The sequence below is a fragment of the Zeus faber genome (genome assembly GCF_960531495.2).
Source record: "Zeus faber genome assembly, chromosome: 11".
Lineage (NCBI taxonomy): Eukaryota > Metazoa > Chordata > Actinopteri > Zeiformes > Zeidae > Zeus > Zeus faber.
The window spans coordinates 23,193,037-23,210,355 of record NC_137205.1 but is presented as its reverse complement, the minus strand read 5'-3'; the positions used below and the strand labels follow the sequence as shown (position 1 = coordinate 23,210,355).

At 44.9% G+C, this 17,319-nt stretch overlaps 1 protein-coding gene across 2 annotated transcripts; it reads right to left on the bottom strand.

Annotated features, from left to right (window-relative positions):
- Positions 1-207: 207 nt before the first annotated feature.
- On the bottom strand, positions 208-16,579 carry atxn2l (ataxin 2-like). Of its 2 annotated transcripts, none has more exons than XM_080009416.1 (22): positions 16,451-16,579; positions 15,993-16,038; positions 14,748-14,804; positions 14,594-14,665; positions 14,220-14,418; positions 13,788-13,909; positions 12,963-13,054; positions 9,429-9,635; positions 8,703-8,968; positions 8,146-8,229; positions 7,747-7,884; positions 6,754-6,828; positions 6,606-6,667; positions 6,189-6,442; positions 5,554-5,623; positions 5,221-5,388; positions 4,890-5,120; positions 4,603-4,735; positions 4,362-4,477; positions 2,863-3,063; positions 1,566-1,713; positions 208-744 (listed from the first exon to the last, which is right to left on the bottom strand). In XM_080009416.1, exons 1-22 carry the CDS (start codon positions 16,465-16,467, stop codon positions 686-688), a joined length of 2,817 nt encoding a protein of 938 aa, XP_079865542.1. In that variant the 5' UTR covers positions 16,468-16,579; the 3' UTR covers positions 208-685. The 2 variants fall into 2 exon arrangements, with proteins under 2 accessions (XP_079865542.1, XP_079865543.1); XM_080009417.1 differs by having other exon boundaries at positions 2,863-3,039.
- Between the last annotated feature and the right edge of the window lie 740 nt (positions 16,580-17,319).

The following is a 17,319-nucleotide window of genomic DNA, read 5'->3' as shown; positions in this document are numbered from 1 at the left end:
ATTCAAATTAAATAAATGCAATCTTGACTCCCAATAATCTGAGAATAAGGTTTAGGATAAAAAAAAAAAAAAAAAATTAACCAGTTTTCCATTACACTTACAGTAAATGTAGTTAAGATACAGATTTACGGTAAACATGAACAATCTTAACATTTTAAAATGAGCGTGTTGGGGAAATAAAACCTGGGGGAGCAATGCTGGAGATTGCCAAGTTCAATTTTTATTGTTTTTTTTTTTTTTTTTTTTTCAATTGTTTCATTATTTTATGAAGAGGGTGGCCTGCAAAAGCAATGTGGCAATTAGGAGAGAAAAGGTGAGGGGGGGGGGGGGTGGGTGGGGGGGGGGGAGGGAGGGAGGAGAGTCATCACATCTTCGTTCCCGTCAGTCCAAAGGTTTTTCGGTGGCTAAAGTTCTTTGTCGTGTTTGCGTCCTCTGTAGAAAAGTCGCTGCGTTCGTATAAAAGAAAAAACCCATAAAATTTTCTCTTCTCCTAAGTTGATTGAAAGTCCACATCTGACATCTGTCTTACTCTCTCTCCTCTTTACTAAAATAACTTGCTAAAAAAAAAAATAATAATAATAAAATGTTTTTTTTTTTTCCTTTATTTGACTTGTTGGGAAGAGGTGGGAATGTGCAGCGTGTGTTGAGGGTTTGTTTGCAGGGCAGACGGGAGGCGCCTCCAGGTTCAGTTTCCAGTCGGATGGAAGGTGAGCGGCTGGGGGGCGTGAGCCTGCACCTGGACAGCTGGGAGACAGACAGAGGGGACGCACAGTCTTAAAAAGGTTCAAGACAGTATTTATTTAATTTTAATTTTTTGGGAGGGGTAAAGCTATAAACGTTTGTTGGCTGTGGGGGTTAAGTGGTTGTTGCCGTATTATTAGGTTTGCTATTTGTTTTTTATTTTTTCCATCAACCCAGGCCTTCTAAAAAAGTTTGCTCATCATGTTCTCATCATTTACAGTGCTGGTCATAAGACACTCACTTTCTCTTGTTTTGATTAACAATCATACTAATTTGAACATAACTGTCATCTCTAATACATGAAGCCTTACTTTTAATTGTTTGTTAATCATTTAGAATACAGAGCCAAAACAGAAAATGTGTCACTGTCCAATTATTTATGGTCAGCAGTGTGTTACCAATTGGGTAAAGTAAAGAAAAATTCATAGTCCGGCAGTTGTTTTATCAGGTAGGGCTCTACTAAACCACATATTAAAAAAAAATATATATAATAATCCACAGCTATTACATTAAACTTCGTAAGCCCACAGTAGGGCTGAACTGTTCCCATCACATGCGGTTGCGTTTCCATCTGGTACAAGTTGTACGTTTATGTCCAACGTCGCCATTGTAGAGACTCACTTCGTAGGGCGAGTCCAACACTTTTCACAATTACGGTATCAAAACGATTTCCGTTTTTTATTTTTTTGGTTTAATACATTTGCAAAAACATCGCCTGTGTCTATCGGAGGGCCCTGAAAAGACAACACGCGTGGTACGGGAACCCTGTCTGCCGAGTCCGGCGCTTTCTCGCGTGCCGGGGGAGTGGAGTGCCTGCCGCTCACCTTGGGAGGGGGTGATGTAGTAGTGTTGGTGCGCTCCCTGCTGGGGGTTGGAACCGGGGGCTTGTTGCTGGGGGGCGTAGTGCAGCATGACTGGGGGTCCGTGGCCCGCTGGGTGGTGGGGTCCCGACATGCCTGCAGCTACATGCGCCTGAGGAGAGGGGTTAGACCAGCTCCATCAGAAAACAATTCTCCATAGACTGACTTGACTAAATTCAAACATCATGCTCGTACTCATCACAGTGTCTCCAAATGTAATATTACCAGATGTTTTGTTTTTTTTACAACCAATATGGGATTTTTAATTTATTTATTTTTACATAAAACGGGGAGTGCCTGCCTATTTTTTGCACGCAGTGCACTGTCGCTCTTACAATATGAACGACAAGCACTCCTGGACGTCCGCTCAGACTTTTTCGCAACTTACCGGAGTACGTGCTGCGATCCCTTTGTCCTGCCGCCGCTGTGTTTACCAATACGCCGGCGGAGGAGAAAGAGAAGAGGCAAACGTACCGGACTTATATGCAGATCTCAGACGAGATACTGCAACCCGCCGCTACCGAGCATTTTACTGGCAAATGTTCAATCCCTGGACAATAAAATGGACGAACTACACGCACGGATTGTTTTCCAGCGGAACATCGCAAACTGCTGTGTGCTGGCGTTCACAGGAACCTGGCTGGACGCTACGGTGCCGGACTCTGCCGTTACTCCGGCTGGATTTTCCATCTCCCGGCACGACAGAACCACGGCGTCAGGGAAACGCAGAGCCGGTGGGGTCTGCATTATGGTTAACGCTCGCTGGGGTTCGGATATATCAGTACTTTCAAAACACTGCTCTCTGGACCTGGAGCTCTTAACTATAAAAGTCCGTTCCTTCTACCTCCTGCGGGAATTCATCTCCGCTATAATCGCGGCAGTCTACATACCCCCGCAGGCGGATGAACCGTGCGCGTTAGAAGACCCTTATGGAGTAATCAATGGACTGGAGAACGTTCACCCTGAGGCAGCTTCTATTGTGGGTGGGGTTGTACTATACACTTGACACAATAAAACGCTTTGAACTTTAAAACAACCAATTACGCCTGTTGATAAGCTTAACGAGAGCTTCTTCATTGTCGAGAGAAAAAGGGCGGAGCTAATCGTTTCTGGGTTATTACAGGACTAGAATCCCACTGAGATGAGTCTCATACCGCGGTTGTTCGGGTGTTTTTATGTGAGCCATTATGAATTAGTAACATGTCACAGCTCTGGTTATTTAGGGAAAACACTTGTTAAAAGGTGTAACATGCTTCAGCACCTGTGTGAGCTGGCTGATCTGGGGGAAGCCGTGCTGAAGGGCCTGGTGGGGGGACAAGCTGTAGGCCTGCATGGGGTAGGAGGCCTGCTGCGAGCTGTGGGGGGGCGGCAGGTTAGAGGGCCCAGACAGCGCCCCCGAGTGGTAGATGGACTGAGGCTGAGGCCCGCCCTGACCAGACTGCAGAGCGGAGGTGGTTAGAAGCTGAAACATTCCATGTCAGACATGACTCAGTATGCACACAGGGTCGCACGACACAAAATGATAAAGATATGAAAATGACTCTGAGCTCTAGACGCGATGCTCAAATTCACATCAAACAGTTGCCTAATATGCAAGGTGGAATATTTCATACCTTCACTAACGGTGATGCAGTTTTTAAAGTAGATTAAGAATTTTTTTTATTTAACATCATTGAGCTGCTTAAATGTTAATTGTAATGCATAAAATATTGTGATAAGTTACAAGATTATACTTTTTTTTTTTCCCCATTTGCTAAGGTTGTGGGTCATTATTTTATCCATCTATTTCCTTTAGTTATGTACACCGATCAGCCATAACCACCACTAATAACCACTAATATTGTGTAGCTCCCCCTCGTGCCGCCAAAACAGCTCTGACCCGTGGAGGCATGGACTCCAAAAGACCTCTGAAGGTGTCCTGTGGTATCTGGCACCAAGACGTTAGCAGCAGATCCTTTAAGTCCTGGCAGCTGAGGTGAGTCCCCCATGGATCAGGCTTGTTGTTGCAGCACATCCCACGGACGATTGATTGATTGGATCGGACCCTAACCCCGCCTATCCACATGATGTAGAAGAAAACGTGATTCTTCAGACCAGGCCACCTTCTTCCATTGCTCCATGGTCCAGTTCTGACGCTCACGTGCCCATTGTAGGTGCTTTCAGCGGTGGACAGGGGTCAACATGGACACTCTGACCCGTCTGTGGCTACGCAGCTCCATACACAGCAAGCTGTGATGCACTGTGTGTTCTGACACCTTTCTATCATAACCAGCATCAACTTTTTCAGCAATTTGTGCTACAGTAGCTCTTCTGTGGGATTGGACCAGACAGACTAGACTTCACTCCCCACACATGTCAATGAGCCCATGACCCTGTTGCCGGTTGTCCTTCCTTGGACCACTTTTGGTAGGTAATAACCACTGCATACCGGGAACACCCCACAAGACCTGCTGTTTTGGAGATGCTCTGACCCAGTTGTCTAGCTGTCACAATGTGGTCCTTGTCAAAGTGGCTCGGATCCTGACGCTTGTCCATTTTTCCTGCTTTCAACACATCAACTATGAGAACTGACTGTTGCTGCCTAATATATCCCACCTCTTGACAGGTGCCATTGGAATGAGATGATCAATGTTATTCACTTCACCTATCAGTTAATGTTGTGGCTGATCGGTGTGTGGGATTAGTGGATAATCGGTTTTCTCGTTTACTACTCGGGGAACAGGATGTTTATGATAAGAACACTTCCTGTGGAGCACCCACCTGAGCGTGGCCCGGGCTGGGAGCAGTGTGCTGAAGGGGGGGCTGAGTCCCTGTGGGGGTGCTGGAGGGCTGGGGGCGGTGCATGGCGCCCGAGTGGTGGGAGAAGGACTGGGGGGCTGAGAGAGAAACTGATTACTTCTGAACTTCAAAGTCATATCGTACACCCCAAAGCCATGTAGGACAATAACAGAGTATGGCCAAATCTCCAGTCACACAGCAGGGCCGTGCACTCTCTTTTTACCGTATATAGCCTGTTGGGGCCCCTGGGGGCCCTCAGCCTGGCCTGGGTATTGGTGGCCTGTAGGGCCCATTGCCTGGGGTGGGGCTCCAGCCGTCAGCATCCTTGCACCCCCCTGTAACACTGAGTACATTGGCTGGAATGACAGAGAAGGAAGGATTTTAAAAAGCCATATTTGTGGATCAGGTACTTTGTGAAGTTTTTTTTTTTAGCACTACATTTACGCAGATGTTTCTTTATAATTTTGTGATAATTCTAAAAGACTAAAGGAGAGGAAGAAGGCAGCCTACCTGTGCATGGTAGTGTGGGGGCGTGGCCTGGAGCAGCTGGCCGTAGTGCAGGTAGGACTGGGGGTACGGAGTGGCCACTAGTGGGGGCCCTGCTGCCGAAGCGGCAGTCTGAATCATAGATGAAGCCTGGGAGACATGGGGGTCTGAACGGGGGCCGACCATCGGCCCCTTGGCTCTAGGGTATTTACCCTGGCTGACTGCCGTCATGGCATACTGGTACATCTGAGGAGCCTGGTGGGGGAGTAAAACCATTAGGACACAGCTCCTCTAGTGGCCAATAATGAAATGTTGCAACTTCAAAAATAGCATAAAACTGGCAGCCGGTTTATACCTGTACAGATTGTCCTTGGAGAGGAAAGGGGGAAACATAGGACAGGTATGGTGTGGGGGGGCTGCTATAGATGGCTCCCGCCCCAGGCTGCCCTGGAAGTGGGGGCAGCACCACGGAGGGGCTGGGGGGAGCTTGGCGAGGCGGGGTGGGGGTGGGCGCAGGCTTTTGCTGCGGACGGCACAGAAAAGAACGAGAAACAGCAGAGAGACAGTCAGTCTCAGGGTGTGCACAGCTTGTAGAATCAAACACGGCACTGTAATCAGTGAAGTCCGAGCAATACTGAGTCCGAACGAGCGTGTGCATGGGTTCATGCAGCAGTCTAGGTGGACTTACCAAGGGGGGCGGTCCTTTGATGGGGAGGAACTCTTTAGCGTTGGGATTCAGAGTAGAGTTTTTCACATGGCTGGAAGGAAATGGGGAAAGAATAAAAATTCACTTTGTTGCATTTTACTTCTCCTTCCTGTCTTCCCATTCCACCGCTGTCACTTCCAAATAGGATTAAATCGCATACTGTTAAAGTGGTATACCATATTCACCCTGATTGCTACTTATGACTACGACAGCAATGGAGAGCGAGTGGTGTCTGCTTTTTTTGACAGCTGTAGGGTAGGTATGCGGAAACATATTTAAACACTCCTAATGGACAAATTTTATTATTCGAGTGTATACTGACATATTTTAAAATCTAGACCCATGAATATAAGATGACCCCACTTTTTCCAAATGTATTTCCAGGAAAAAAAAACAAACCCAGTCTTATATTTGGGTCAATACGGTAGTTGCGGTAGATAGCTTCTCTCTCTTGTTATAGTAGAAAGCATAGAATACGTCCTCATCAGATTCCTTCATTTAGTAAAAACCAGACCTTTCCACACAGTTGTGTTTTTGGAGGCGTGCCGGTCAGCACACCTTCAGATTACATTTGTTTATTCAGATCTAAACAACAGTTTGTTTCAGACTGTACTTACACCGCAGCTACGGCCGTGCTCTCGCCCTCTGGCCTGGGACACTCACTGCCGGGGGCCACGGCCGGCTGAGGGCCTCCTGGCATCGGCCCCTCCGGCCCTGCGGGTGGGGCGGCTGCAGCGGCGGCGGTCGTGGGCGGGGCGGAGAGCTCAGTGGTCTGCTGCAGACCCTGCACAGGGGCCGGTTTGGGGTCAGCGGCCTGGGGGGCCTCTGTGGGGGAGGAGGGGCTAGCGGAGGGGGTGGAACTGGGCTGGAGCTGAGAAGAGGAGTCAGAGAGTTTCCAGGTAAATCTGCTTCCGATGAGTCCTGTTACCTGAATTAAAGCTGAAGGGGGAGAACTTCTATGTGGTCGCGAGCGACTCCGTTCTGTTACACGACGACTCTGCCCAAAATCAATGTTTGATTCCACTTTGTCTTACCCGGAACTCTTTGCCAAACTTGCGGAGCTCCTCGAGCTGGGACCTCTGCTGCACTGAGGGAACTGGGGAGCGGGGACACGCGTCAGCAAAGTCCACAAAGTACCATGTCTGCTTCACTGAGGAATGAGAGAGGGAGAGGCCTCCATACCTTTGCTGTTCTTGCCTTCCTGGGGGCTCAGGGCCTCTGATCGCTCCTTCGCTGCCGAGTTGAGGATTTCATTCACTGGGAGGAAAACAGAGGTGGGACTGAAACCCTTTTGCAAAGAGGAGCTGGGTTCCGGCTGGGTCAGGTGACTAGGCCCATCCTACACACACACTCTGCACGTGTATTTCTGTGATCGCGGAATAAAATACAGGACAGGTCGGCATTTGTCCTGTTCCCTAATTTGAGTTTGATTCCTCTGCCTGTTAGACCATACATGTGTATAATATCGTTATCATGATATGAGACTAGTTATCGTCTGGGATTTTGGTTATTGTAATATCTTGATGTGGTTTAATGTTGTCTCTAAGTAATGCAACTTTCTTAAACTCAGATTTTTCAAGCTGTTCTAATGAAGCCTCTACCTGCTTGGTAATATTATCCACATTGCTAATGATATTTGTAAGTAAACACCCTGTGAAAGCACTATAATCAGATTATTTTTGCATTCTACCCTTTTGACCTGGCGATGACCTTTGGGTGAAGCTTCAACAAGAAGGACTACACCAGTTGTTTCAAGGTCGACCAAGACTTGGAGTGACAGCTCAAAGTTTTTTTGTCCTGTCTATCAAGTGAAGGCACTGATCTTCAGTGCTGCTCTAGAATTGGTCGATTAGAGCAACATGGACGGCGCCAAAAAAAAAAATCCTTTGAGTAGTTGGAAATGCTTTTGCCCAAAATATTTATTGTCACATCACAACTGTATTTGGCAAACTAGAAACTTGGAGGAAACTTTAATGTAATTTTAAATATCATCAAATAAAGTGTGTATAAAACAACTGTCCCAATAAAAAAAAAACATTCAGAGATATAATACTGAAAGGGGTTAGCGGCACAACAAATGTATTATATAAACACTAATATCTAGTCACTGTCCACATTCTGTCTGAAGCCCGATATCATCCGAGGACTTCTGGAAGATAAATCCAGAGCGCTCACCGTCCACGGGAAACAGCGGGGTGGGGCCAGAGGGCTTGGAGTTGGCCAGTGGGACTGAGGAAGAGGAGGAGTCCAGGTACGCAGCACCAGTCACAGGAAGCTCCTGCGGAGGGACGTCTGCTTTCACGGTGCGAGCGACTAACGCACAGAGAGAGGGAGTGATTTTATATATTTTTCAAAATGTGGGAAATAAGCAAATAAATCACCCAATTTGGCTATCCCATTTCCAAGTGGTTAACAAAATAAGGAAGAAAGTACATTTAAAAATCAAAGTGCAATGCTGAGAGAATTAGAATAATTGCAAAATGGTTATAGCGTCGAACCATAGATTGATGCTACAGACGTGAGGGGGAGAGTCTGTACTGCAGTAAATGGTATTGTACTGTGATGTGCACATACTTGCAGGTGACGACTGGGAGGAAGCTGCTCGCAGGTTTCTGTTGTTCTGAAATCTCTGTGATTTGGGAGAAGTTCTAGAAGGGACTGAAACAAAGAGACACACTGTTAGCATGATGCACACACTTGTAAATAAATATATATAATATAGAAGTACTTTCAAGATAAGCTTTCAATGTAATACCAGACAGTCACATATTTGCTTTTCTTTAGTACCAACACTAATAACTTGCATTAAAGGTTAGGATAGTCTTTTTTTTTTTTTTAACTCTTACATTCTTTAATGTTGTTTGGAGTTGTATTTTCTTCTCAAATGGTGTCATTATCAATATAAGCAAACCCCAGATTGTCACCTGAGCCAAGATCAGACTTTCCTTCACTCACACAAGTGCTCTGTGATGCTGTGTGTGAAAAGCTATTAGGGCTGGGCGATATCGATAAAACAAATGCCTCGATTCATTTGTCAATATGGCAGCCTTAAACATTTAAACGTATCACGATATTACAATTACCCAAATCCCAGATGACGTCCACACCCACGAACGCTCTTTGTGACATACCTCCGTTGACCGAGGGGCGGGAGGCATCGGTCTGCGGGTGCGACAGCGTGTGGTTGGAGCAGGGGGGGCTAGCGGCGGCCGGGGGGCTGCCCTGCAGCTGGTGGGGGGAGTAGGCCGTCCTGACTGACAGCGGGCTGCTCCTGTCGGAGGGGGACTTGGGGGAGGAGGTGGGGGCAGGCTGTCGAGGAGAGGCTCCTCCCCTCATGGTGCTGGGGTTGAGGCCCATCTCCCTGGCTCTCTGTGGCAGAGGGATGTACTTCCCCTCCCTGGAAGGAAGAGATGGACCAGAGTGGATAAAAACACGGAGCTGCAGCGTAACGTGAGTGGCCGCATGTCGGAGACATAGTGAGAGGGGTGGAAAGCAGAATTAGGATTTATTGCCTTTCCTCGATATCCAATTACCGGTTTCCCACAGCACGTCAGACAGTCTTTTAATTAGAAGTATTATTGTTTTTGTTTTTTTTATCCCATTCTTCAATCATAAAACAGTGTATGCCATAAAAAAATCCCAATAAAAAAAATGACGTTATAGGTCCCTGGGCACTGCCCTTACTGTTGTGAAACCAAAAGTACAATCCAATGTTATCAGCTATCTGCTTTCGGGGGCAAGGAAGTTAAACAAGTGTAAAGGTCAATGTGGGGAACCTCAGCTTGGATTATTTACCATTGGATTTTGAATACATGGCTAGATGTCTAGATACCAGATAAAGAGATGCTGGTCCTCACCTGGTAGCAGAGCTGAACCCGGGGCTGGCTCTCTCCTCCCTGTCCCTCACCACAGCGCTGTACTTGTCCTCCTCGCTCCTGCCCTCGTCGTTCTCCAGCGACACTCGCCGTCGGTACTGCGAGCTGCTCTCGATCTCGCTGGCGAGCCGGGCGGCACGCGCCTCCCGCTGCCGGTAAACCTCAGACTTTCCCTTCTCCAGAGGTACCCTAGTGGGCCGGGGGGAGGGTGTCCGGTAAATACAGGAGAATAACAGGAATCCATATTGGCAGCAGGTTGATGTGTAATCAGAGGTGGATATAGAGTATTGACATTTTGATCCTAAAGTAGAAGTAACATTACTTGTATCTATAGGATCCTAACCAACTCTCATTCTGAATATGCAACACAAAAAACAATACAAAACACCCTCTAATTTATCAGTATTTCTAAGAACCCAGTTATAGTAAACCAGAGGGATTGCTGTGCAATACTTGATTCTGATTGGTCGCTTGTGAGCTATTGCTGAATAATGACTGATGATCGGTTAATAATGATTAATTAATCTTAGCTGAAGCTCTTCAACTTGGCATACTAATAGTAAATTAATTTCCAATCAATATTCTATGTCAATGTATTGATTTTTTCTTAAACAGCCATCGTGGCTGAGGTGCGCCACTGGCCCGGCTCATCCACACTGTCAGGGAGGTGGAGCAGCTATGTTTTGTATGAGCATCATTACTGGACATTTTGACTGACAAGTTTATAAAATATATATATATATATATATATATATATATATATATATATATATATATATATATATATATATATATATATATATATATATATATAAAAATAATTTTAATTTTATAAAAATTTCCAGGCAAAAAACAGTAATTACAGAGCCAAACATCAAGGAAGGGACATAATGCCATAAAGCCTAATGCACTTTTCCCGCAGTTTCATACCACAACATCAAAGTTACATGGTGCAAGAACAGGCGTTCGGAGGGGTGGGTGGGAATGAAAGAGGTGCCATTCTTCATATTCCAAGTCAGTGCACCATCAAAGTGATTTTGAAGCTGTTATTGTAAGGTGAAAAAAAGAACATAGTGTTGCTTTAATATAAATTGGTTCGCTAAAGGTTTAGGGCTGCCCCCTGGACATCGACGAGTCGAATCATCAGTCGGGGACCCAACCGTCAGTCGACTGAGATTCAAGTCGAGCAAGCTTTGTTTTTAGTTTTTTCCAGTGTGCATTACAATAACAGGATAAAACAAAAGGTGAACATAAATAAGGGGAATCAGAAATATATTTTTCTATTCTAAATAGAAAAAGTACCCACATGACAACATGCGCTGCAGGTTAACTGATGAGAGAGAAGCTGAAACCTCAGGTGGAGTGCTTGGTAAATGAAGCCAGCGTCCATGTCTCAGAAAAAGCAGCCATTCTGCAATTATCTGGGCAGCTTTACTATACATATAAGTTATAACGCAGGCAATAAGTCAGTTTACAATTAAATATATATCTTATGTACATCTCTGCTAGGCTCATCCCACGTACAGTGGTGAAGATGATGGCAGCTCGTCCACTTCATCCTCACATCTGAGGGTGGCACAATATGACACAATGAGAGGTAGTTACGGAGAAAATTAAGGACGGTGCAGCAGTAAGTCCCACTACCAATCAAACTAAAGTTGTGGTCGGGCCACTGAACTGGTGGAGAAGAAACCAAGGCCGCTATCCAAAGCGGTCCACAGTAGCCAAACGCGTATGCTGCATCCCCTCCACGTCCACACCATCGGAGCGAATATTCTCAAAGGCCAGATACATTGACCAAGTAATGTTGACAAAATAGTTTTCCTCTCCCGCAACATGTCAAGGCTGAAGATGAACACTGGATAACATGGGAAAGTGAGGCCACTCATCTGCCTTTTGGTTTAGCCTAGGCCAATCGTATAACTATTTTTCGTGCAGGAAAAAAATGACTGAAAACTGAACAAATGTTTGCATTTTTATCTTAAAGATTAGAGAAATAAAGAAGTAGGCCTGTCCTGTTGAAGAAGAGATGTCAGTTATTCTATAGCAGGCAATGCCATGAATTTCTTTAAAACGTTGACATTTAATAAACGTCTCCATAGGAGCTGGTAAATTCCCACCAAGCTGGGAAAGAGCGATCATGACGCCCATTTTTAAGGCTGAAGCCCCAGACCGAGCAGGCAACTGTAGAACAATTTCTATTCTCTCAAAGGTCCTGGAAAAAATGATTGCAGCACAACTGGTTGACGACCTTGAGAGCAATGAACTTATTTATCCTAAACAATTTGGATTCAGGCCAGGGTACTCAACAGAAACGGCCAACTGCTACCTCACTGAACACATCAAGAGCTCATTAGACAGGGGTAATGTAGTGGGAGTGGTGTTTGTAGATGTTAAAAGGGCTTTGGACTAGGGCTGTACCCGATTCAGAATGTTGTCAGTCTAATCCGATTCATCTGTTCAATGTGAATATTCGACTCTATTTGTTTTAGTTTTTCGCTTTTTTTTTTTTAAAGAAATCATTTTCAACTCCCAACTCAAATTTGATAAACACGTTAAAATGCTATGCAAGAATGTAAAGACAAATCGGAACTCTGTTAGAATGATAAGACATTACATACCTCTTAAGGCAGCTCAACCGTTCATACATACCATGATATTTTCCACAATTATACTATTGTGTTACTGTATGGTGCCAGGCTTCAGTTAACTGGCAAACCCATAACATCACTATACAAACAAGCACTGAAAATAATGGATCAAAAACTAATGAAACGGCACCACTGTATAATTCTGGAAAAATACAAGTTGCTCAGTTACCAAGTTCTCTTTTATCAAATTGATTTGTAAATATTTCAACAATCTCGCCCCAGCTTTACTTTGTCCATATGTGACAAAAACAAATACCAACAGAATCGCCACTAAGGGATCAGGAAATGGCAACTGCGGGGCGGCAAAGCGCAAAACCCCTTTCAGTCAGCCACCTTTTACAGGGGATACATTTTTGGAATGCCCTACCAACTGCAATAAAAACACAAAATGATCTGAAAAGCTTTAATGAAAAGGTAAAATACTGGTTGAAACAAAACAAAACCAAACCTGTACAAACCTACTCAAAGACTACACGCATGCACGCACACCGACGATGAACATATGCACGTACACATATATTACCTTGAATTTGTGAACACACACATGTATGTGCGCGTGCATGCACTAACATGTTGTATGATCATGTAAAGAATGTCACAACTTATTATGTGCTGACTTTAATGTATTTTTTGGTAATGATAATATGCAATGACCATTTTTACCAGGGACAGGGGTCGCAAATTAGGCTTTGCTAGAAATCCTATATGATCCACATCTGTTTCATGTTATAACCTGTAACAGTTGGTTTCTGCATTGTGCCTGACAAATGAACAAATAAAAAATATAAAAAAATAAAATAAAAATAAACAAATAAAAGTATCAGGGTGTTGATGGTGAGAGTGCGGCTCTTCGGGTTTGACTCACGTGTACATGGAGAGGCTGGAGTCGTAGGTGGACTTGACGCCATACGCCTCCTCGTTGAACTTAAACATCTCGTTGGCATCCCAGCCGTTAGACTGAAGCACAACAGGAAGCTCATCAGCAAATTTTAGAAATGCCACATGGAGAAGACAACATTCATTTTGCGGCTGTGGCAAATCCGATTATTGATCAGGCTGGATAAATTAATGGAATCATTTTGTCTCGCATGCTGAACGTAAATACAAATGTATTGATTTTCCTTGCCCACCTGGGGGAGCTGTGGAAAAAACCCGCACAAGCCCAAACATACTGGTTCTTAGCGCCGATAGCTCTGAAAATGAGCACACTGGGAAACTCGATGCCCCTGGAATGTGAATTCTAAGCTGTGGAGCTGAAAGGAGACACTGTGTACTAAACATACCCCAGAGCATGTCAATACCTTTTCTTTCTTCGCAGAAAAGCCCCATGGTAAAATGGTAACGTTGAAATTGTGTTGACATGTATGCTTTGCAGACTTAGAGCAAAAACAGACGTCAGCATTTATTTTTTATTTTACTAATTCATATTAATTTTATTTAGACTTTGACTTTTTTGTTGAAAAAGGTTTTGTTTTTTACGTCAAAATGATAGCTTCACTGTGTAACATAACTTGGATCATGAAAGACGGCGTCAAATGAGTTCACGAGAACCCAGGAAAGCAGACAAACGGCCTGTGACTTCCCACGTATGGGTGCCTGTGCGTCGTCTACTTTCTGTGGAAGGCTGGGTGGGTGTACTAGGAGATGTGTTGGTATGTGTGTGTGTGTGTGTGTGTGTGTGTGTACTCACTGTGTCTGTGTCCAGGTCAAAGTTCTCTCCGTTCTCCTCTCCTCCATCCCAGCGCTGAAGAACCTTTTCTCTGTGTTCACCGTTCAGCCGCGTTGAGGTTATAGCTGTGTCAGTGAAGGTGTCTGCGACGACAATTCATATGATCACTTATGATTATTATTATCAATGGTCATTATGGCATATTCAAATTAGAGAAATATTACAAGGGAAACACCATCTATGAGAAAATGACGAATGCTGACTGAAAAACGAATGCTTCCAATCTGCGTCACTCAATTTTGATAGCTGAGATTTGATGCAATATCAGATTCTCAGTGTCTCAATATCACCTGACACCTGGAGATCAGCCAGTACAACACTCCTCCCAAATTGCAAATTAATTGACTTAAAAAAACAATAACAAATACCGCAGCTCGGCTCGTTCCGACGTACCTCTGATGGCGAAGGTTAGGTCCACGTCACGGCAGGTCATGGTCACCAGGTCGGCGGGACTGAAGACTATGGTGTCCGTGATCTCCTCCATCTTAGGAGCCGCGTTCTGTCCTCCTCCTCCCTCCCCCCCACCGCCACCGCCCCCGTCGCATGCCACGCCCTCGTTCCTCTTATGGACGGCATCCACGGCCAGCTCGCACTGACAGAGCGGAGAGAGAGAGCGCGAAAGACGGTTTTATGGTTTGGCAGCTGGAGCATATCACAAAATCAACAACTTTGTAGGTGCTAAAAAGACGCACTATAAGAAGTATCTGGTGTTTCACCAAATTTAAAAAGGAAGCGGAGGCAGAGTGAATCCGGAGAGCGGTTCTTACCTGGGAGCTTAGTGTCTTGAAGATGCCTTCGTATATGGCGCCATTCTTTACCCTGACATCGCACGTGGAACCCTAATACCAGCAGAGCAGACGACAAGATGTTTAATACTTACTTAATTTAATGACCAGAATGTATTGTACAGACAGCACTTACCACGACAGCTGTAAGATAATGAAGCATCCGGGCATTGTTGTACACGCCTTCGAAAACCTGAACATAAGGAAAAGCCTGTGAGAATAAATGTCGGACTTTCAGTACTTCTGACCAGGGGTAGAAGTAGTAATGAGAAAAATAAATTCAACATTCTACTCAAATAATAAAGTACAGAAGTAGTTCCTAATATATGTACACAAGTAAGAAAAGTAAAAAGTACACCTCCTTTCTATGTGAATCATGCATTCCATCCTTGATGCATTAACATAGTGGTTAAGGTAAAAGTGTTGGTCACATGCTTTTCTTTTATTGTTGGCAGGCTCAATATTGGCCCAAATGTCTCTTTACAAATTGATTGCACCGCCTTCAAAAACAAATTTTTATCTAATCTATCCAGTACCTGCAGGTGTTAAAAAATAATAATTAAAAAATAAATAAAAATAATCCAATAGAGTACAAATGTCTGTCCCATGAAATGGAACTGCTCAAGTAAAATACAAATACCCCACAAAATGTAAAAGTACTTAGTTACTTTCCACCCTTGATCATTTACTTATCATAGAGAACAGTTTCATTTGCCCACTCGTGTGGGTCAAAGCACGGAATCATGTCATCCACTTGAATGACGAACACATTAACTTATGGGGTTTGATCATCTTAAGATCGATCGAAGGACAACTTTTACTGCACATCCCTGCCGCAGCTTTTGACACTCAAAACGTTTTACGTTCGAATTCCACCTTCGCTCCAACAGGTGGGAGACACTCTGTCCCGATGGTGACTCGACTCCTTCAACCGTTTATGGCCATAATGCATTAGAACTAGAGTTGCTTTGTCCCCTTCCTCTCTCTCCCAAACGACAGGAGCCGAATGTGCGGAGGACGATCACCAAAGGAGACACCCGAGAGGGAAAAGGAGGGAAGCGATCGAGAAGACGGGCACATTTTAAATATCACGTGATGTTGCGCTGTCATTGCGTGAGGATATGGATGACAATGTGATGGGAGAGCTATTGAAAAGGTTTTTATTTGTGTGTGTGAAATTGTTGAAATGGTTTGTTGTCCAGTGCATTCTTTTGTTGGTTGTCGGTTTACTTTCTTAAGATGTTGTATTTTGAACGTAATGTTTTAATAACACGATTATTTAAAGAAATAATACAAAGTGGAGTCGATTTTCTAGGGACCCAACCATTGCATAACTACAACCTGTTTTGATAAAAAGCAGATATCACCAGTGACAACTCACAGGAGATGATTGAGTCTGAGACGGTGGCTTCATTGTGTTTCTTAATCTGAAAAGGAAAATAAAGAGATGAAGTTACTCCATGTCGATGCCATCTACCTGTCAAGACATCGGGGGTGCTGCAGTGAGAACAAAAATACAACTAAGTTAGCCTGAAAGCTAAAAGCTCCCCGCAACAAGGGAACACACACATCGGGGCGGATCTGGGATTTTTAAAGCAATCTTCCAAAGCTTATAACACCTATAATCCCACACTGGTTGACAAAGTAAACCGATTTAAACCCCCCGTGGTCACGTTGATGCGTTCTAATTCCAGCCCGGTTAGCAGCTAGCTAGCCGGCTAACCCAGTTAGCAATTTTACGCTCAGCCCGAAAGACACGCTTGACGTTTCCCCAAAGTAATGCCATTTCCACCGTCCAAAAGATGACAGTACGCCACCGGCTTGATAATAAACGTGTACTTTTTCGTCATGTGCATCCCTGTGGTCCCCGTCCTGTAGATTGTGTCAGAAGTCGCACGGTTTGATAGGCCGGGCGCTCGGTAAACCGTTGAAAACAATAACAAAACACGGGCTTTGGGGTGCGCTCGTTTCCCGCAGAGCCCGGCGGCTGCCGACCACGTGACCCAGAGCGGGCTGGCGGGCGGCGTGCGCGTTGCTCCCGCGAACCGCACCGCGTTCGGCCTCGACTCGTCCCGTTTGGGTTTATTGCTCCCCGGACGCTGCCGCGGCGCTCCGGCTCCAGCGGCGTTCGTTTCGAAACCTTCAGAAATCAGCAACTTACCGGCCCCCGCGAGTCGAGGGCTGCGGCGCCCGCGAAGTCCCTTTAACAAGCGCACCAATTGGAAGTCCCGCCCCCGCGGCCACTGGGAGCGCCGAGGGGTCAGCTCCCCCGTCAGTCAACGCTTTCCTCGGCTCCGATTGGCTCGGCGGGTTCGTCGTCGATCTCATGAGGCGGTCTCCGCAATTACCCAGGTACCAACGACCAAGGAGGAGCCCCTCATACATCGAATTAATATTTAGTCCGCTCTGTGTTGACAACAGCCAAATTATACCATAATAATTATTAACCATTTGGACACGACCCGGATCTCCACAAAATTACCACCAATTGGATCTTTGATCGAGAACACACGATTATTTCCAGATTTTATATTGTATATTCTATTTTATATTATATTCTGTTGTATACAGCCGTGCTGTTTGTGAACCTCTGTGTCAGGGATTGTTGGTGGGATTATATTTCAAAGCATGCAAGACTTTCCAAAACATAAAAAGATTATCTAAGGTGTCATAGTTGAGTTCATTCAATTTCAAATCGAGATTCTTAT

Coding starts and splice junctions, on each gene's coding strand:
- atxn2l (XM_080009416.1), bottom strand. Junction 5,121..5,220: donor TCCAAGGACAATCTGTACAG/GTATAAACCGGC, acceptor CTCCCCCACCAG/GCTCCTCAGATGTACCAGTA. Junction 1,714..2,862: donor AGATCAGCCAGCTCACACAG/GTGCTGAAGCAT, acceptor CCCTCTCCTCAG/GCGCATGTAGCTGCAGGCAT.